Source organism: Lampetra planeri, chromosome 4 (genome assembly GCF_965212315.1).
Source record: "Lampetra planeri chromosome 4, kcLamPlan1.2.h2, whole genome shotgun sequence".
In the NCBI taxonomy this organism is placed as follows: domain Eukaryota; kingdom Metazoa; phylum Chordata; class Hyperoartia; order Petromyzontiformes; family Petromyzontidae; genus Lampetra; species Lampetra planeri.
Window position 1 is genome coordinate 27,402,215 of NC_136110.1, and position 22,290 is coordinate 27,424,504.

The following is a 22,290-nucleotide window of genomic DNA, read 5'->3' on the forward strand; positions in this document are numbered from 1 at the left end:
TGACCTGTGGTCCTTCAAAGCATGGCGAGAATATGAAAAACCATGGCTCTTATACCAGAAACCATCCCGTTGCAATGTGTTGCCTCGGATGGTTTTTGAATCATATATATAAAAAAATAGAATCTAAAAAATGTAATCTATTTTTTTTATGTCTTAAAATCACACCTTTCGGAATGGACAAAAAAACAACACTCAGGGATGGAAAATAACAGTATAATTTAGCTTATATGTGCAGTCATTACATTTTCTTTACACTTGTTATTCCTCAGTTCAGTACTCAGTATTATGATACGTCTACATTTTTAAATATTACTTTGTTTAGGACACAATTGTGGTGTGAATTGCAATCTCATTACATATTTACAGGTCCCCGGTCACCATGGACGCGGCTACTTTGCCATGTAAAACTGATTTTGTTAAATATAATTAAACATATTTGTTATCGCCATCCAGGTGGCTGAGCCATAGAGGGAGTGGCTTGCAATTGGAAGGTTGTGAGTTCAAATCTTGGTTCAGGGTTGACTCAGCCCATCATCGTCATCATTATCCCTCCAGGGTGGATAGAATGGAAATGGCTTTGTGGGTAAGTCAACAATGGTTGTCTCTTAGAGAGACTCACACCTGCCATGGGAATAAGGAATTTCCACCACAGGTCACAAGGTACATTGCTCAAATAGGCATTGGCCATTTGAGCAATGCTCCTTGCGACATATATTTTTCATAACCATAGGGTCATTTAAACTGTTCACTGTGTGAGCAAACTCAATCGTAACATTCTACCGGAGGTCTGATTTGGCTGCAAAAAAATAAAATAAACGCTGACCTCTGAACCATGTGCGTTGTGCACTGGGGAGGGGGGCGTGCTTTGAAATGATAAACGACGAGTGTTTTCAACTCACGCCCCCCTTCCGCCTCTTGTGCTTTCGGCAGCGTCTCCGGGCTCGGCGGACGGTCCTGGTGGCAGGCGCAAGCCCCCGCCGCCACCTCCAAACAGGCCCCTGCACAAGCGGACACACTCCGAGCCCTTTGGCCCCAGCCAGCTGAGAAACAGCACCCCACCTCCCGTTCCTCCTCTTCCCCACATCTCTCCCGTACTGTCCAGTAAGTGGGACGGGGCAGAGAGTATGTACAATTTTTAGCTTTCGCGTTGTGGATGCAATGATGGTGGTGCCACTGTAAATGCTGTGCAATTGTGATGGCGGTTCATTCATAGGTAGGGGAGAAGCAGAGGTAAACACAGTTATTTGTGGACATGCTGTGCTTAAATTATGAAGGTGGCAGGCAGAATGATGTTTGAAAAAAAAAAATTCCCAACAGAGAAGAGGTCAAGATTATGCCCAGCAAGAAGTAAACTTTTCTAGACTTTTTTTTATCAGCCGAAAAGATGGCGTGACTATCTTTAACAGATGCACGGTGTTGTGATATTTCATTGTAGATGTTGCGTTGTTTTGTGCAAGACTAAAGATGCCGTTTATACTGTTGTTGGATTTTTTCCCGAAGGTCAAGATGCCTTGCAAAATTACATAGAAATAATCGGAAAAAATCTGTTCCTTTTTTTTACGACTTTTAAATTTCCCTTCACAGAGAGCGGCAGGAAATCATTCCCACAAACAAAGAATCTTCCGGCAGGATTGCAAGAAAGGTAAAAAAATTAAATTAGTACTTTGATTTTGTCATTGTTTATGAAAACAACCTTACCAGAAATCTCTCAACAGCAGAGGGTGCATTTTCACTACAATAACAGGGTGCATAAAACCACGCTCATTATGTTTTGTTGTGGTTAAACGTAAATCTTGCATATATTTATACGAAAATTTAGACGAAATAAACCATGGTCGACTAACTGGCTCACGTGGCTTGCAGTTATAATGAAGGAAAATAATGGCTAAATAGTAAACTGTTGACAATAACCTGATGAAGATTGCTTGTGTTGCAATCGAAACGTCGTGATTAGTTTTATTTTATTTCTAACTACGTGACTTTACCGAAAGAACCAAAGAGTATGTTGACAATAGGTTATTGATGAAGCCCAATAATGATGTTATTCAAATAAATGTTAAACATCTACAATTATTGTGCAAACTTTTATACGCAACTATTTTTTTCAGTTCGTTAATTTTGATTAATTTGAAAAGGCATTGTTTCACATAAGAAACTCATGATTTTCATTTTTTATTGTAACTAGGATAAAATTGGATGCAGTACAGGCTATTAGTGTTTATAACTTGAAAGCACGCAGCTACTTTTAAGTTAAAATTTCTAATTAATTAGCATGAATGTTCAAGGTAATACAAAGATTTCCCTTTAGCCTTAACAGACATTTTAGGCAAGATCTGTGAGTGAGCACCTATGAAGACCGGCACTGTACATGGGGTGGATGGCCAGCACCACGCCCGGACACCTTTATCTCCCCAGTGACGATGTTTACACGGTGCACCAGGTACTCATTTGAGGCCGAGTTGACGTAGGGGAGGCCCAGGACTGGTTCAGGTACTCGCTACTGTTTTCGGCCGTGAGCGGGAATCAAAAGTACAACCACAAGGACATATACTGCTGTGGTATATGACATGCCAAACTCTAATTTGTTCAGTATGCAAAAACGTGCAAAATATGTGTATGCGTTTTCTTCCCTATTTACAAAAGACGTGTGCACTTATTTTAGACAAAGAGTAGGAATTTAGAAAGTGGAGGAGGTACAATTCTGTCAATGCAAAAAATATTGTATTCGCGTTAATCCCCCGCTTGTCATGAATGATGGAGCCAAGGTCACATGACTCTTTCATGGGATCCTGCAGTGATGCCGCTGGACAATTAGCATGTTGTGTGTTGCGTGCGCGCCTTTCAGTGTGGAGAACGCAGCTTTGGCACGGAGACCTTCTACACAAAGACCCCGTCCTGCTCCCCCGAGCCCTCCAGACAACTGCGGTTCGTTGAGCCATTGATTTCTGCGCTGAGAGAGCGGCTACGCTTATAGAGCAACGTTCGCTGTCGGTTGAGCACAACTACCACAATAACAGCAAAAGCCTACGTTTAATGCAATACACAATTAAACGGCATTTGGAGACATAGTCACGGCTATAAAAACTGAATCACAAATGTAATATAATTACATGTTGTTTGTGGGCAGGGTAAACTTTAAGACTTTAATGACTTCCACGGGATTACCTCCTCACGGAGTGTGTTTCAGTGTTAACCAGCAATTTGGATTTGCTACCTTTTGAGAGTTTGATTTCATACACATAATCCAAGCTGCTCTGTTAAACTGCTATGTGTACCTTCCACACATTCCTCTGACTGGCACTTGCATTACAACAAAATTATAGACTAACATCCCCCAGCAGTATTTCCACAAATTCCACGCCGTCTGACATGTGCCAGTATTGTGCTCGTGCCATTACCATGCTACACATATTTTGTCCCTGCGTGAAGTTTTCCAGTGGCGAGGCAGTCGAAGCAATGGTGAAGGTTTCTTAAACCCCCGCCCCCCCGCCCGCCTCTTGTCTACCCAGCAGCGTAAATGGCTACCCAGCGGTCGATCGTTAAGTTGCATGGGGCGGGGTAAAGTGTGGGCTCACCCACCTTGCCAATATGTCTGGTTAGCATGCAAGAGTAGACCAAAATATCCGCTAGAGAAGCTCTCTGCAGCTTCCTCTGGCGGTGATCCTTCCTCTAGCAGTGGTGTGAGTAAGAAATTTCAGGTCTGCACTTTTAGCATATGTAATTGTTCTTCTTGGTTCTTTCGGTAAAGTCACGTAGAAGAATTCTCACGACGTTTCAGACAGTGTCTGAATGACGCTGTCTTCCCGACAGACCTGTTCTTCACCTGAGGACGGCTGCTTGCGTTGTGGCCGAAACGTCGTGAGAATTATTTTATTATGTTTTGTTTTTATTATTTTATTATTTCCCTTCTACGTGACTTTACCGAAAGAACCAAGAAGATGAATCCCTGCAGTCACGAAAGCTTTAAATCGAAACATATGTAATTGATTGCATATTGTGAGTTTTTACCTGCTCGGCTCATGTAACACAATCGTTTGCCGGCTGTGGTGATTTTTGGTCTCGCCGTCCCAACGTGCTTTCGTCATGGTTGTCTGTGCAGCTGTGGAGAGTGGAGTGGTGGATGGGTCTAAAGTCTCACGGGAACCAATTTCCCGGCCCAGGCCTCATCCGCCTTTGCCTCCAAAGCCACAGGAAATGCCGCATCGTCCCCCGGTGCCTCTGCCCAGAAAGCCACCTTTGGTAAGAGACTATCCATCACATCCCCGAAATCAATTTGCTTATGCACTGTGTGAAATTAAACAAGACTAATGTCGACAAAATAGTATGCATGTTTTGCCACATCATAAATCAAATTTTATATATGTGCAACTTTCCGTACATAAAACAAAAAGATTCTCCTGTTCTTATACGTAAGTTGGCAAATGAATAAGGGAATTATAAAGACTCCTGAGACAAGAAATTTAAATTGGTGGCAAATGGTTGAGAGATGTGGCTTTTACCGGGTCTCGTTTAAGCTTAGGCGTTGCACAGCAAAAGCAAGGTTACATGATATGTGTGTGGTTAATTTTGTGAATTCCCTTTGCCCTGGTGGGACGACAGATGAAGCCGAAGATTAAACGGGTCAAGGCCAAATATGACTGCCAGGCGGACCAAAAAGACGAACTCACTTTTATGAAAGGAGACACCATCGTGGTAGAACGGGAGGAAGACGACGAGTGGTGGGTAAGTCGCTCACGCCACAGTCACGGAATGTTAACGACCTCGCCTGGTATGCAGAAGGTCGTGGGTTCGATCCCAACACTGACGTCTGTATATTTGGAGTTTCCATGTTCTCCACGTGGTCGTGTGGATTTTTCTCGGGGTCTTCTGGTTATTCCCTCTATATTTAGAAACATGCATTTGGAGTATTTGGCTGCTATACATTTCCACATGATAAGCCACTTCGTTGAGCTATCGTTTGTGGCTAGGCCACTTCTGAAGAAAAGCTTTATAGCTCTGGGCTTAACCTGATAAAGTGAAACTATTTCAGAAGTTGCGGGAGTGCCCACACTTTACTCAATGACACGTGACCTGCGAAATCGACTAACTGGTGTATGGAGTACCCATTTATTCTGCCAGATGGACAAAGGCCGGGGGAATTTAAGAAACCTGCCCATTGTTTCCACTGCCATTCAGAAGATCGAACCGCCAAGCCCCTGGATTGGAAGTGCAGTGTGCTAACCGTTATAGCACGGCAGCATCCCATGCAAACCATCCATTTTTGGCCACATCTTCGCAAGCAGTAGAACAACAAATTACCACATGATTGTATGTCATATATGCCATCGCCTGCATAATCCTCTCGGCAGATTTTTTTCAGAAATAGCCAGCTTTCCTAGCTCGAGCACGTATCCACGCATATGAATCTTGAAATAAAGTTCTGTGGCAGCAAGTAGTACCCTGTCTCTGTAACAGCAGTGAAATTTAATTTTAAAAGCACTCCAGTGACACTGTAATTGGTTATTTGCTTTGATGTGTTAGCAGCATTCTAATATTTGAACCATGAAATCAATGGCATGGCAGGGAAGAACAAAGAATGTGATGCTTTAGTAGTGTAAAATTACTTGCGTGCATGTTTTCTTATATTTTAATTGGATACATTTTTTTTGTGATATTTGCATTTGGTCCATTTCTTATAGAATACGTGTAACTGCAGTGGGTAGCAATGTTGTTGTCAACCCAGTGACATTAGTCTGATTCCCGGCCATAGCTAACAACAGTGATGGATGGTGTCAGAACCAAACTTAATTTGGAGCTTTCGTGACTGCAGGAATTATTCTTTGGTTCTTTCGGTAAAGTCACGTATAAAGATAAAATAATAAATTAAATAAAAAAACTAGGATACGACGTTTCGATTGCAACACAAGCAATCATCATCAGGTATAAATTAAATAGGAACACAAATCTAGTATACTTAGAAATGTAATGTAATACAACAGAGAGTCGGATAACATAACAGTCAACACCCTATCTGGTTGATTACGTTCTTCCTGAGAATGCTAAATTTGAGAGAGAGATTAAACACAGAACCAGAAGCATAGACAGACATATAAGCAGACAGATATCACAGAGATACATAGAGAGAGAGCAAACATAGGCACAGAGAGAAACTAAGCCTCTGTGTCGAGGCCTTAAATAGAGAAAGGGGGGGTGGGGGCGGGGAGAGAGGGAGGGGTTAGAGAAATTTGCATGTCCATGAGTGGAAACGTCAGAACCAGTCCTGGTTCTGGCTCTCAATTTTACCAACCCGCCTCTTATCAGCATGGAGAAGTATGCCATGGCATGAAGAGATATTCATCCAGCTGTAGCTTAGCAAAGGGCTCAACATTACTCTTAATATTAAATATGGCTGTTTGTTCACAAATTACCTATTTGGAATTAATACAGCCATGCTAGTTCTTGGCATGGATGTGCTAAGTGGAGATGCGCGTTCATGTTGGACGAGGAGGAGGCAGTGTGTCTGCCAGTAATTAAGCCCCTGGCGCAACAAAATTTGTCTACTGCTTCCATCATTCATTGCTAGCATTCCGTGGTATTTGGTGTTGTGCTGTCTCTACCGTTGCATGTGTTTTTTGCAGTTGTGTTCTGTAGCTCTCTGATGGGTTTTCGTTTTTTTTTCTGCATGTTGTTGGGCATGATGTCCTTTCGCTCCATGTGGTGGGGGCTTCATCAGGAACTGAATTAAGCTGCTCACTTTGTCGCTCGATTACGTAGCATTGCTGGCTGCTGCTGCTGGTGTTGCTGATTGGCTCAGTTCTGATTAGACTGGCTGATGTTTTTATTTTTCTAGTGGTCACTGCTTTCTGCAGTGTAGTCACTGTTTCTCAGTTGCTGCTCTCAATGTCTGGAATTACCTTTGCGTGGCTTCTCACACTCCTGAGCGCCTCCATGTATTCAAGCTCAGGCTCTAGACTGCTCCTCTTTACAAAGTGTTGTCGTACGCACCTCCACAATAACAACTTTCTCTCATTTCCCTCTGCCATATACAATTCTTCCAATCGTTCCCTGAACTCATAAAGTAGTATCCCTCTTGAAACTCTGCATATGAGCATGTTTCTCCTATTTTCTGCAGTGATTCAAAATGCAGTCACATTTGTATACTTTGAAAAAAATATAAGTTGTTAAGCCATCGATTCATTGACTTAAAATTGTAATCGCCAATTTTTTTGGTCGTCGATTACCCGAGACCCTACAAGTCACACGCAGCATGATGTGGAAGACGATGCCTATGTCCTCAAGCCCTGCCCATCACCTCTCATCCAGTGGCACACCTTGGAACAGAGGGGGGACATTTTGTTCCATATGTATTTGGATTGTCCAATTGGTCTTGTAATCGAATTGATAATCGGTAGGAGTATTTTCCCCCCTCGAATAATTAGATAGCCCAGCTCTACAAACATGCATTGCATTGTGTAATACTGCATACGCAGTCTTTAAATATCTTCTGACACTTATTTTAGTGTTACAGACTGCAGCCTGTCCAATATGCAGCTGCCAGGGTGCTCGCCTGCACTCCTCTTCGGAACCATAACTCACTGTGCTTATTTCTCTGCATTGACTTCCACTTCAAATTCACAATGAGTTTAAGATTATCATTCTTGTGTTCAAACATGGCTTTAAATGGGCTTGCTCCACCCTACATCCAGGAGGTGATTCAACCGCACACACTCCACTAACCAGCCACACACTCTGCTATCCAACCACATACTCCACTCACCAACCACACACTCCACTCACCAGCCACACACTCCACTAACCAGCCACACACTCCACTCACCAGCCACACACTCCACTAACCAACAACACACTGCACTGAGATCCCTGAGATTTACCGATCGTGCCCTACTCAGCGCGAGCTCCAGGCTTCGAACCTGGGTCTGACCACCGGAGCTTTTGTCCGCACGGTGTCCAGGCTCTAGAATTCCGTCCTTGGAGGTCAGGAACTCGCAGGCGATGGAGATTTTAATTCCTGGCTGAAGAACTCTCCACCTTCTCTCTTTGTCTCCATGGTTACTTCTCACTTGCTTTTCCTCCCTTTATATGCCTGACACTATAAAGACCATTGCTTAAGGGGTGGCTTATAAGTTTGAATCATGATGATTATTGTTGTTTTCTCTTCCGCAGCACGGCTACGTCGAGGGCGTTCCGGCGAGACGTGGCGCCTTCCCGGTTTCCTTCATCGAGCAACTGACCGATTGAGCCTGCCTCTTTGCCAGAATGTAGGCACTTTGGTGTTTGTTACAATTCCAAGACGCCGTATCGCTTACAAGGAAATGCGGAGTAACTTGGTGCACTCAGGATTTTGTCATCATTCCGAACTCTTGGCATCTCTTTTTTTGTAGTTTTTTTTTGTTAAGCTCAAAATCAATTTGTTTCCCTTGTGGATGAAAGTAACCATGGGGGAATTTTCCAACGGTACTAAGCCTTTTACCCAAGTGAGGATTATGAAAATGTTACCATTGTTTCAGCTGAAACTTGGTGGGTGTTTTGGAGGCATAAAACAATACTAAATCACTTGTGCAACTGGCTTTCATGTACGAGTCACAAGTATTCCCAGATGAGTGTCTGCCTTAGGAAAAATGAAAGGAGCATTAGGGATTTGTAACGATGTACCCATGTGTGTCATGTGGAATGCGAGTTGCGAACCAGACTTCTTCGGTTGGTTACTTTGCCATGTACTTGCACTTATATTTTCATTATGAATTGAAGGAAAATATTGGAAAGCCTTTGCACTTATTGTTATGAACGTTAGTCTTGACCTTTGTGTTAGAAATAAGCTGGGAATTATAGTTTCCTTAGTTAGTTTTTTAATATGATGGCACTTGCCTTGTTGGTTTTAAATGCAGGCAAGGCTTCTTATGCATCCGCAGCACAGTATTTGTTTACAAGTGTAAATAATCCATGATACAGTTTTTTTTTTGGGTTAGATCACGTAAATATATAAAAGTGTAGTTAAACCCGCCACCACCACCTGACATAGCTAATTAGTGAGGTTTGCCACGTAAACAGAACATGCCAATTCGTAGTACAGCACACCGGTGTGTTGGAGAGCAAAGCTACAACATTTACAATCTGACTACGGCGTTTCACCAGTAAATTACAACTAGCGTCATCAGCCGACAGCCAGATTTGTGGACAAATCCTCCCGTTTCGTTCCTTAAATAGAGGGGTAGATGTGATGTCGTCATCTGTGTCCCCTTCTTGCGCGAATTTGGGGGGGGATTCATAAATGTTGTGGCTTTGCTCTCCAACACACTGGTGTGCTGTACTACTAACGAATTGACACGTGCTGTTTACGTGACAAACCTTACTAATTGGCTGTTTCGGGTGGTGGCGGGTTTAACGACGCTTTTATATATTTATACGCGATCTCACCCAAAAAAACTGTATTATGGATGATATTGGTCGCGAAAGCCTACGTGTAAACCAAGTGTAAACGACAACAGTTTGACTTGACCACTCTACTCTGAGGTCCATTTATGTATTAAACAAAGAACATAATTTATGATAGCGATAGCATTGAACGTAGCAATTGGTGTTGCTTGGTATTCATTGTGCGTCTTTTATCTCTCGGTGAACCAGGTAAGGGCATTGAGATATGCAGGTTTTTTTTTTAACAAAGGAGTCCTGGGGTCTCCATAAAAGGAAATAGCTAATTTATAATAAATGTGTGTACATACATTTATGTAGACATACATAAGCATACCCACATATATACAGCACACACACAGTATACATATGCATGTACAATTGTAAAAACGTAAAGGCAAAGATTCTCATTTTAGCCAAATATTCACGTGGATCTTAGCTCTTTGGTGCTTTTTGTGCGCCAGTGTTTAGTTGACCTAGTCAAGGCCTAATGCCACTTGTGATGTGCAGTTCTTAACAAGAACTGGAATATGCCTTTTTAAGGTTTTCGTTAACTGTCAGTCTGAATTCCATCTCCTTTTTTTGAAGATGGAGGGCACAGCGCAGTGGGTTGGCATGCTGCATATATTAATCCTAATTACCGGGCTTTGTGTAGATATGTATGCCCTCCCATTACGTGTAGGGGAAAGGGTCTAGGGCAGGGTGCATTCGTTGCCATTCTCTATCACAATCCTGGCGAGCTGTGTTTGAATCGTAGTAGCCATTCAGAACACCAGTGGGGAAACATGCCGAAATTGTTCCTTGCGAACAGCAATTGCCAACGAGAGTTCATAAGACTAACATGGGAATCTCTTTGTCTTTGACATCCAGTATACACACACACAAATTGCACATACATTACAAATATGCACTGATGTGCAATGACTGGTCAAAATGAATATTGGAATGATGCTGTTACATCGAATACAGTTCAGCGATTAATTTCGAATGCCCCCTTCAAAGCAATCTTATTCTGCCATCGATGCATCTTGTGCCAGCAATTTCACAGCTTAACTGAGTCTGTAGCTGAAGCCTCTCATTTGCCTAATCACATTTGCATTAAGTTCCTCATTATCTTTTTAAAATAGTTCCGTTCAAAGTGAGTACATTGCAATCTGTATAAGTTGTTGTAACATGGGGAGAGTTTCAGTAGGGGCAGACTTACCAAATTTAACACATTCCTGCGGAGGGAGCTGGTAGGAACGTTGGGTTGCTCGGTCAATGGCCAGGGTCAACGGCGGCGTGGTGTATTCAGCAAATATGCCCGACTGTGAGGGCGGGCACAAGCCGGCGTGAGTCGGTTAAACGTTGAGTTTTATAAGGGCACCACGGGGTGACCAGCCCCTCCCCACCCAGCCCCACCCCTCCCACCCCACCCTCCCCACCCTCCCCTCTCCACCCAGCTCCACCCCTCCCATTTTTTGATGCACGACGGACGGACACAATAATCTCTTGTGGGCTGGTGTAACCAGGAGGTTCCTACCAGTAACAGGAAATTTTATGTTGCATTGTTGGTCACTCTCCACGATAACCCACAAGGTGCCAAACTCGTACCGAAATGTTCTGCTTGTGCGATTTGTTCACTAATTCCTGTGACTTTGTGGACAGTACTTTGAAGGGTTAAAATTTGACTACACTTTCGTGACTGCAGGAATTCATATTTTTTGGTTCTTTCGGTAATGTCACGTAGATAGAAACGTAATAATATAAATAAAGTGAATAAGAATAAAAATGATTAAAATAAAATCATCAAAAACATTAATGTAGACTGTAACCTGGTTCTTAATCGGAGTGGGCGTATTGGCATTCTATAATGTAGACTGTAGCAATGGTTATTAAGCTTGGTGAGCGTATTGGCATTCTATAATATAGACTGTAGCCTGGTTCTTAACCTGAGTGAGTGTACTGGCAGTCTATAATGTAGACTTATTCTTGGTTCTTTCAGTAATAAAATAAAAAAAAACCACGACGTTTCGATCACAACACAGGCGATCGACTTCAGAAGGAAAGATTAAGATGGTCACCTCAGGCAACCGCTGATAAACGTTACAAAAAAGGGGCTTGGCACAAGAGCAAAAGCTGCTGCGTAACGAAGTGGGCGGGGCTTCAGTAAACATTAATTATTTTTATTTTTTTTATTCACTTTATTATTATTTTTCTATCTACGTGAATTTACCGAAAGAACCAAACAATACTTTGAAGGGGTTCAGAGAGCGTTTTTTTTTTCTAATCATATCTTTAATTGAATAAAATCCTTCCATAGACTTTTTGACCAGCCCTCATATTGCATACAAAGGTATGCAAAAATAAGAGGTCACCATTTGCAAGGTTACTGTCAACGGGCTTTAATGTAAAGTTTGCTGAATTTAATGTCTATATGCAACAAGATTGTTACACGTTCTTATGAATAAAAAAAAATAACTTGATGTAAAGTTTACAAACTGTATGAAAAATCATCTACCGTGTTACATATTGTTCGTAGTCTACCACATTTCATGTTTATTTGTCAATCAGATGTTGCCAAATGCTTTTGCATGATATTGTACCAAGTCTATTGCACTGGTTTGCTATTCACCTTCGAGGCTATGAATATTGATCTATTTTTTCCCTACCAAACATCACACGTCTCTATTTTAGTCTTCGTGTCAACATTATTCATAAATTTGCTTCTAACGTTCCCATGTTCCAATATCATGGAGTATATCCCATGGGGTTTCAAGGGCATGCTAGCTCCCCCACTCAGCTTTCTTGCATTGGCACTTTGTTTCTGGTGTATTGGTGAATTTGCCACACGGTGCATACCATTGGCTCTCATTGTTTGGCCGGTGAAGCAAAAATGACTTGATTTGTGTTCAACAAGCCTAACACTGGACTATGCATATGAGAGATGCATGATGTCAAAACGAACATAGAAAGTTTTTTTCTGGAAATATGCAGCAATAATTATGAAAAATGAAAGTGGGAGTCTTGAGTTAGATATCATGACAAGGAAACTGTTATTGTGGCCAGGTGGTGCAATAGATGCTGGTGAAAACTGAGAAAAGGACAATTCTATGTTGGTATCGCAAGAATACAAAATAAGTAGTTCCATCCTTGTACATTTTAAAGTTTTGTAAGACTGGGATGTATTGGAAGTGTTTTACGTACGAAAGGCGACTTTTGCGAGTTTGTTTTAGTTCTAAGGTGACTGATCTCTTTGGTTATACCTTGTGTTTTACCCATTTTAAATAAAGCAATTCATTGAAATTTTCAACATTCCTTGAAATGCGTTTTTATTGTTGTATAAAACTATGAAATGTGAATAATACAAATTGTGAATGCATTCCTTTATACAAGTACATCACAGGGTTGGATAGAAGAAACGACCGATACATTTTAAAGACAATCATGAACATTGATCAAAAGCTTAGAGAACAAAGTAAAAACTAACAGTTTTAGGTTCGCAAATACGCATCAACTTTATCCACTAATGTACTGCTCTGGTTTTCTAATTCCCCTTTAGAAAAAATGTAGTTAGATATGAATGTCTTAAAAAAAGGGGTTCATAGCACAATACACTGAACCTGGTGAGTCGAGTTTTATTCCCAGCCATGGCTAATATTGGCAAGTGACATTTGAACTGGTTTTGGATATCCCCTTCACTATCTCGTCTTGACCACTGTGGTAACATACAGTGTCAAATAAATCCCACATCCGACATGGTGCAGGGAAGACCTTCATCCGGAAGTGGATTGACAAAGAGCTGTTCGTGACTTGTTATTAAATCCACCAAACACTATCCCAACCATATGCATTTATACTCATGAAATCAGTTATCAGGATGAACCGAGTAACACTAAACAATTACATGCGATATCCAATTATGAGGAACTGCTTTATTCCTGCCCGATGTGTAACTCTAATAGTAAAAAATAAAAAAATAAAATCCCGTAACCAATTGTATTGTAAGATTCTGGCTCGAGAGGGTTTTTAGCAGCTCAATATAGATGAATAGAAGCCTGGCTACAAGCCTTCCTATGTGCCAGCGTGATCTGGCATTCCCGGATGGCATTTTGTAGTCTAGGTATCAGAGGTCGCAATCGGGTACCCCATACCCGTACCCAGCTACGCGTACCCGACTGGGTACGGGTACGGGTAGCCGTTTGCGACCCTGGTGCGGCCGGGTACGGGTAGGTCGTGAGTCACTGGTGAGTCACCGTTTGTCACTCATTTCCCAACGTCTTGTCTCTTCTCACAATTCAAGTTCCTAGAATCAACCCACCCACGCCTGCAACATGGCTTCATCCCAGAAGTCGCAATCGGGTACCCTACCCGATACCCGGCCGGGTACGGGTAGCCGGGTATTGGGTAGGGTACGGGTACCCGTTTGCGACCCTGGTGCGGCCGGGTATGGGTAAGGAATCAAAACCCGTTTGCGACCTCTGCTAGGTATTGACCAGTGTTCTCCCTGCTTAGCCTCCAGTACAGAAGCAATCATGACTTGTGCTTTGTCTTGGGCAAGCCATTTGTTCATGAGCATTTACAACCATAGGCTTCTTTATTTTGTGGGCGATATAATTTGTCATCCAGCCCTGTCAATCCACAGCTGGATAAAGGCCTCCCCACGCCTTTTGGTCACAACGATTGTTCGAGTGCATGACTTGCAATTGGAAAAGTGCGAGTTCAAATACCAAAGGTTAAATCGATCGAATTTCCGTCAAGTTCAATTATACTAGATTCAGAACAAATTTTATATCGGCCGATCCGTGTCTATACATGGCACAAGAATACAATCACGTGTTTACATGAATAGTGTGCCATCGTATTACAGTACAGTACATTCATATTTTGGGAAAGTGCTACATTTGATCAAGTTCAGTGATTGTTAAATATAAACAATACTACAGTTAAGAACCACCTACACACAATTTGTAAGGTGAGGGTTATCCAACAATCCTCTGCAGGCCAGTTAACCATCATTGAGATTGTGCCTTCCATTTTAATTGCCGTGTCAAATCGGCATTCTCGGTATAATTTATCCTGACCATGTTGACATTTTTCAAAACATCTTGACGGCGAGTGATTAGGTACAACATTTAGTTGTGCTTGTTTGTCATGTCCTCACGACTTCACTGCACCCAGGACCACGTCAAACAGAGATGACATTGCACGGCAGATAGCTTGTCCTTGATCCTGGACGAAATATGAAAAAAGTAGACAGCCATGATAAAACAACACGCTAAAACATGTTGACAGCACTTGTGTCAAAGGATTGGTATAAAATGCTACACAGTGGGTATGTCTCAATTAAAAAAGGGTTGCATTATGGTAGTAATTTAATGTTGACCTTTAGCTCACCATTGCTTTTTTCAAAGCCTGCTGTTTCGAGGGTTTGTTTGAAGCTATTGGACTTTTTCAAACAATACAGTTAAACATACAATAAACATCCAAGGGCTCATATCAATTGCTGTCGTGAATGTGCGTGTAGATGTACAGACCATTTTGTTGAATCCACTGCTGAATGAGGGTCTCCCCACGTCTTGTAAGGATACGAGGGATATATGACCATACTTCACCACCCTGGTCAATGCGGGTTGGTGAGTGGATTTTCCTGCACTGCCCTCGACCACCCACTACACCTACTGCACCTGTCATGTGCACAGTAGTCGCCCATCCGAGCACTATCCAGGCGCGACTCTGCTTAACTTCCGAGGCCTGGCGAGATTCGATGGATTCTCAGTGAGTTCGTCAGAGGTGGCTTAACAAATGAAAAATAAGGGTAAAGGTGCAGCCCTGCAAGTTCTTTCCCACGCAAGAAGGGCATTCACTACAGGCAAGAGGAACTTTCTCAGGTAGGAGTACCCACACTATTCACCACCGCACATGACTTGCCAATCAACTTCGGTGTACCCATTTATACTAATGGTGGATGGAGGCGGGAGGATTTAAGGAGCTTTTTTATTCATCGCTGTGCCAGGAGATTAAATCGAACCGACGACTGCTGGATTGCAAGTCCGAGAAGCTTACCATTATACTACGGCAGCAAACCGCCTTCGTGCATCTGCTATACTACAGATGTAGAAAAAAAAGTGTTGTGTTCCGTCTATAGTTGCATTGTGCATTATTCCTATTCATCGTGTAATTGGCAGCAAAAATTCCTTGTCGGTGCAAGTACCAGGCTGCTGCACTGGTAAACCCAGAGGCTCTGCTCGGTGCGATGTGGCTCCGCGGTCTTGAGGGCGAGCAGATGCTTGCCCATGCCAAATCCATCGTCAAAACAAACCGTGAGCACAATGAGGTAGAGTGGGTGTCGCTGGAGCACGTCCTGCAAAAAACGACAACAAATAAATACATCACGGTTCTCTGCACAGTTCGGGTAAACTGTGCACAGGCTCAAGATGTCGTGAAGTTTATGGACAAGTGGCCACCGGCAATGGGTCCAAATTGCAGTTCACTTTTATGATGGGCCACAGCCAAAATCTTTAAATGTTTTTGTTGAAAACTATTTGATACCACCAGTGCTTTCTCTTCCCAGTTGGCACAAATGATGCAACATCATTTGTGCCTGAAATGTAGCTTTGCCTTGCTAATTCCCTTAACTTGTGCAAACACTCGAACAGCATTACCCTCAAAAAGCTCTTTAGCCAGTGTGGAAAAAATGCAAGGAAAATTGCACGAATTTCAAGGCTGTTCAGTTCCAACACACAGGACCTCTGCATGGTGGACTGACTGCAGATTTGTGTATGTCCACAGAATTCCAATGCAGGATTCCCCAGAATATTATTGTACAATTGTAGCAATGCATTATCTAAACGTGTAAATCAAATAATCGTTTCGGTGGTAATAGATGTAATTACGAAAAAATAAAGCCTTGATACGTTTTTTTTTTTACATCAAAAGATTGATAGATTAACCTGAACAATATAGGTGATGTGCTTTTCAAATATGTTGTGACGCATTTTCTGATTTGCAAGACAGTAAATGGTAGGATGTCAACTATTTACTCACCAAGTGATCTGCAGCAATCATTTTGATGCCATGTTTTGAAACGAGAAGAGTGACTTCTTCTTCAGAGGCAACAAATGGAAGCTTTCCATATTGCTGTTGGAAGTGGGATAAAAAGTAAAGTTAGCGTAAAGTCACGTAGAAGGGAAATAATAAAATAATAAAAATAAAACATAATAAAATACAATTCTCACGACGTTTCGGCCACAACGCAAGTAGCCGTCCTCAGGTGAAGAACAGGGCTGTCGGAAAGACAGCGTCCGTATGTTTCATTTTTATTATTTTATTATTTCCCTTCTACGTGACTTTACCGAAAGAACCAAGAAGATGAATCCCTACAGTCACGAAAGCTTTAAAAATCGAAATTTAAAGTTAACGTAGTTAATATTCTGACGGGATACACCACACAGATACAGCATCTCGTTAAACAGCTCTGTCCTGATGACAGCGGAGCTTCCATTTGATTCCGATGCCATTGTACTCGTTCAAGGTGCATTACATGGAAATGACACTGGTAATTCATGTGTGACAGGATGGATTAATTTGGAGCGTTCAAAATGTAATTGATATGGTGTTAGGTAAGTTTAACCATTATTTTACCTGGTGGTAGGAACAGATTTCAAATTAAATTCATATTCTTGGTTATTTCGGTAAAGTCATGTAGAAGGGAAATAATAAAATCATAAAAATAAAACTATAAAAATTGTATTGTTGAATTTTTGATTATTTCCCTTCGACGTGACTTTACCGAAAGAACCAAGAATATAATATTCCCCATATTTGGTCAATTATGTACATGGCTAGGGACTGTTAGATTCTGGTATAAACACAACTTAAGAGGTAGGTTTTTTCAGGTGTAAGAAACCTAAAACAGCATTGCTACAACAGCATTGCTACAACCAAAGGTTATATTAAGAACATGTGTCATGTTATGTGGAACATTAATATGGATATGTTCCGTACATGTTCATGAACAGCAAATTTCACGGATGATATTTGCCTACGAAAAAAACTATATTTTTAATGAATTACCTTAAACAAATAAGACGGTACATTCATTAAAAAAATCATAACACAAAAATGTGTTTTAATAAACATATATGATTTTTTTAAGTAGAGAATCCATACTCTTTGGTTGTTTCGGTAAAGTCACGTAGATTTCGATTTAAAGCTTTCGTGACTGCAGGGATTCATCTTCTTGGTTCTTTCGGTAAAGTCATCACGTAGAAGGGAAATAATAAAAATAAAACATAATAAAATAATTCTCACGACGTTTCCGCCACAGACGCTGTCTTCCCGACACACCTCTTCTTCACCTGAGGACGGCTGCTTGCGTTGTGGCCGAAACGTCGTGAGAATTATTTTATTATGTTTTATTTTTATTATTTTATTATTTCCCTTCTACGTGACTTTACCGAAGGAACCAAGAAGATGAAAAGTCACGTAGGTATAATATAAATCACGACGTTTCGGGCACAACACAAGCGTCCATCATCACGTGGGAAAGCATGGTGTGCTACAGACCTCAGCAGTAGACCATGCTTTCCCACCTGATGATGGACGCTTGTGTTGCGCCCGAAAAGTCGTGATTTATTTGATTTTATACCTACGTGACTTTACCGAAAGAACCAAAGAGTATGGATTCCTGCAGTCACGAAAGCTTCAAATCAAGATTATTACAGAATAGTTTATCAACGAACTTAGCTTAATCTCATCACTCTGTCTTGCATAATTTTATCTCATCCCTTTCTCGCATTACATTCTCTCTCATCACTTGATGTCATCACTTTTTTTCTCTCTCTCTCGATGCAGTCGTGTAGAGTTCCAGATTCAAATCACGGATAGCCAAAATCGCGGATAGCAACTTTGTGAATAACAAGGTAATACTGTACAAATGGTGGAGGCATTACCTGGGCTAAGTCGATGCAGTTGATTATGTCTGCTGGGGTATGCAGAGCCCCATAGTCTCCCACTCGCACTCTCTCCAAGGCTCCCAGATACCGCATGCGGAACTCGGCGATGTTCGCACTGCTATTCGCAACACCTTATATCGATAGGTGGGGGGGAAAGGGGGGGGGGGGAGTGGTGGTGTAGTGGTTAGCGCACTATGCTAAAAACCTTACATCTAACATCAGTGGTGAGTGATATCTGCACCAGTCCTAGGCTCCTTCAATCAACCTGCCCGCACTGACCAGTGCGTTGAAGTCCGGTCAAACAACCCCCATGATCAGCATGACACTCAGAGGCTGATATCCAGCAGTGGTTTGACAGAGAAATGTAAGTTATAATTAAGGACATGAATGAATTATTACAATCTAAAATGGACGTATACACAGCAGGGGTGTAGGATGTAATAATGCAATGCATTGAATCGCTTGTGGACGAATAGATGCTTATTTATTTATGTACATTATATGCGTGATACATTTGATTGTATTACCCGATTGAAATTATCTGTTAATCGACAATTCAATGGGTGAAACTCCCCTTATATGTTTGTGGTTTCTGCAGCAGCTCGCAATAAAAAGAAAAAAAGAAAATAGTTAAACATGCTGTCTGGGGCTGAGCTCTGGGTGTGGTGGGGTGTAGGGTCTGTGGTGGATGTTTCCATGAGACATGAAGCCCTGCAAACACTCAAAGCAGCAGCAGCAGGACCACCTTAACAACGACAACAGTAACAGGGAAGCTTTTGGTTATGTATGTTGAACTTCTTTCGTACCGTACGTAGCCAACCGTGCTAATTCGTAGGTGGCTAAACAATTACATTTGTCAGTTTAACACGTAGGCTTTCGGTTTTTGGGTTAGATCGCGTAAGTAAAATTGGCGCATTTTGTTTACGTGACAAACCTTACTGGCTGTGTCGGATGGTGGAGGGTTACGACACATTTCTACTTACGTGATTTAACCCAAAACCCTTTATTATGAACTACAATTGTGCAGTCCTTACCGGAGCTTTTGGTGGAATCGGTGTCGAGGCTTGCAACAGTGCTGGTGCGTGAGAGCTTACCCAAACTGGAGTCTATGGACTGCAATGACAAAACCGACAATGACAAAATTAGAGCTTCGCTATCCAATGATTTAAGCCATCGATGAATCTATCGTGATCTGTTCGAGCACTCAGATTATCGAATAACACGGATATAGTTGGGGAAGAAAGTCTCGCCTCTGCTTCCACGTGTGTCGCTGGATGGGAGGTGATGCCATTGGCATAACCATGAGCCACGTCACGCTGTGCGTGGCTTGTTGGGGCAGCAGCAACAACCCGAAAACATATCGGAGAGCTGCAGTGTGCGTGCGTGCAGTACCTTGCTCTTTGCACTGATTTCACTGCCCTGTGAGCTGCTGCTGTTGTGCCGCTTTTTCCCCTTGCGAAACATGCCTGCTCATCGTCGCCTGCCCTGATATAACTGTGGAGAAGGGAAAAACAAACACGTGAAATTCATGTTTCATTAGTCATTGACATTCATTCGTGGGTGCCACATAAACCAGCTGGAGTTCAACAAAATAGCAGCTTTGCATAATTATCATACTTAATGCATGAGGCATTTACCATACTTAAGAAAAACCCCACCCTTGCAGCTGTAAATACGGGCTTGGAGAACGTCAGACTTACTCACCATAGCCTCTGCGCAAAAGCAAATTCCTTTGTGATGTCTATTATAGCAGAAATGGGATTGTGAAGTTGTGTTTGTCTTTTATTTTCCATTCATGAAGGAGATGCGTACAACGAACGGCTTGTTGATGTTCCCCGTTGCGGTTGATGGTCCCACCACCGGTGTCTTCGAAGAGGAGAAATGTCAAAGCCAGGAGGTGAGATGATGTTTGGCTCTCGAGTGACGTGTTTATTCTGGACGTGTGTGCTGTTCCACTGTGTTCGCCAGCGTTATTCCGAATCCGGGTGAGATATACTATGAATATTTGATAACTCCGCTCATTTCAAACGGTTATCATAGACACCACCACGGCTGTCAACCCATTCGGTTTACCCGTATTCTTATACAGCAGGGATGAGGAACGTCCGGCCCGCAGGTCGTATAGGGCCCGCGAAATCATTTGGGTCTGGCCCTGCCAAGGCAACCGCAGGCGGGACTCGAAATTCAATAAATCTAGGAGCAAACCTGGAAAAGCAGTTGCGAGTAGCAACATCATCAATACCAGCTAACATCACACGCCTCACCAAAGAGAAGCAGTTCCAGCCATCGTATTAGGGGCGAGTTAATTAAATGTTTGACCAAATATAAACGGGCTAATTTTTAAGTTGATAATTTTGTATGGCCCGCGAATGATGTTATAAATATCCAAATGGCCCTTGGCAGAAAAAAGGTTCCCAACCCCTGTTGTACAGGGAAATTGCGTCTTCAGGTCCACACGGCATAGAGCTATCTCAATACGGGCAATTTTTATTATATGTTGTCTATTCGTTTGTCCCTTGTGATGGGACTTTTTCGGATGAACGTTGGGATGTATAAGGGCACGGGATGACCAATAAGGTCTGAATGTGTCTGTAATAAGGTAGTAGGCACTGGTAAGGGGTTGACAGGTATGCACCACTGGCATTTGCCACATAGCAAAATTGGAACCTCCTAAGTTTTGCCATCTCAACTGGTATCGGCAAATGAAAATAATCCGGTATGGGCTCATGGACTATACAAAATGCCACATCAAATATTTGGCAGGTTATATATCTTACAGCGTATAAACATAGGTCATCACGCCCAGTGCTTATGCGCGCTGGGAAATGTAACGTTTGGTCACTCGGTCTCAAGAAAGTAGGGGCGCGTTCCAAGCGCCTCGCTGTTCACAACAACAAGAGCGTTGCAGCGTTAATCTCCATTAAGGATTATGGCACACGGGGGTGACACAACGGACACGTTTCGTCAACGTTACGAGCAAAGTCGCGGCGTTATAAAAACGCGGTTAATAAAAACAAAAAAAAATCCGAATCGCACACATTGCAGTGGCACTCTTGACGCATGTTCCACGGCTTTAGACACACTTCCTGCACGTAAGCGCCGCTGTTGTCCACAGCTCAACAACACTCCGAACTATAGACGTGAACACTTGCACAGTTAGTAAATGACGGCAGCGAGAGGAGTTAGTGCAACGTTGACGGACTTACCAAATGCGCCTACTGACTTCTATGAGATCATCAAAACCACCAACCCCCCTATTGCGGAAGACCCAGATGGTACGCCCCATGACACGTGACGGTATAAAAGGCGGTGCCTGCTTGATTAGCGTAGTATATAGTATTAAATTATAAATGTAAATACTTATACAGTACCATAGCTAAGGCAGTTACTAAATTACATCAGCGAGAGTACTTAGTGCAACGTTAACGTACTTACCAACGCGCCTATTGACTTATGTCATTTGTCCAAACCCCCCCCCTCATTGCGGAAGACCCAGATGGTATGCCCCATAACACGTGATGGTATAAAAGGCGGTGCCTGCTTCATTACAGTAGAGTAGAGCAGTGTGGTATTGTTGTGGTGATGTGGTGATGTGGTGATGTGGTGATGTGGTGATGTGGTGATGTGGTGATGTGGTGATGTGGTGATGTGGTGATGTGGTGATGTGGTGATGTGGTGATGTGGTGATGTGGTGATGTGGTGATGTGGTGATGTGGTGATGTGGTGATGTGGTGATGTGGTGATGTGGTGATGTGGTGGTGTAAGATAGTATTATAGTCTTTTCTACAGTTACATGCTAATTTCTCACATTAACATCACTAGCCCCGGCCACTTCTTTATGACCCTTGGGCTACACCCATTTCAAACCTTTTAACAACAGTACTGCCTCAGCAGCAGATCATGCTTTCCCACCTGATGACGGACGCTTGTGTTGCGCCCGAAACGT

At 42.4% G+C, this 22,290-nt stretch overlaps 2 protein-coding genes across 6 annotated transcripts in view; one reads left to right on the top strand and one right to left on the bottom strand.

Annotated features, from left to right (window-relative positions):
- The window catches only part of LOC144717888 (arf-GAP with SH3 domain, ANK repeat and PH domain-containing protein 2-like), a 52,468-nt gene extending 39,768 nt beyond the window's left edge, over window positions 1–12,700 (top strand). The window contains exons 23-28 of one of the 3 annotated variants that reach the window (XM_078593637.1): window positions 931–1,101; window positions 1,585–1,642; window positions 2,846–2,925; window positions 4,100–4,239; window positions 4,600–4,722; window positions 8,164–12,700. In XM_078593637.1, the coding sequence (XP_078449763.1) occupies window positions 931–1,101; window positions 1,585–1,642; window positions 2,846–2,925; window positions 4,100–4,239; window positions 4,600–4,722; window positions 8,164–8,238 (647 nt within the window). In that variant the 3' untranslated portion in view covers window positions 8,239–12,700. The remainder of the gene's footprint in view (window positions 1–930; window positions 1,102–1,584; window positions 1,643–2,845; window positions 2,926–4,099; window positions 4,240–4,599; window positions 4,723–8,163) is intronic. The other 2 variants (XM_078593638.1, XM_078593639.1) reach the window with 2 other exon arrangements.
- A 2-nt stretch (window positions 12,701–12,702) lies between these two features.
- On the bottom strand, window positions 12,703–21,642 carry ITGB1BP1 (integrin subunit beta 1 binding protein 1). Of its 3 annotated transcripts, none has more exons than XM_078593642.1 (7): window positions 21,551–21,642; window positions 19,737–19,838; window positions 19,379–19,457; window positions 18,342–18,475; window positions 16,435–16,527; window positions 15,602–15,751; window positions 12,703–14,619 (listed from the first exon to the last, which is right to left on the bottom strand). In XM_078593642.1, the coding sequence occupies exons 2-7, from the start codon at window positions 19,806–19,808 to the stop codon at window positions 14,548–14,550; spliced, it is 600 nt and encodes a 199-aa protein (XP_078449768.1). In that variant the 5' UTR covers window positions 19,809–19,838; window positions 21,551–21,642; the 3' UTR covers window positions 12,703–14,547. The 3 variants fall into 3 exon arrangements, with proteins under 3 accessions (XP_078449768.1, XP_078449769.1, XP_078449767.1); XM_078593643.1 differs by lacking the exon at window positions 21,551–21,642 and adding an exon at window positions 20,157–21,541; XM_078593641.1 differs by lacking the exon at window positions 21,551–21,642 and adding an exon at window positions 20,049–21,541.
- Between the last annotated feature and the right edge of the window lie 648 nt (window positions 21,643–22,290).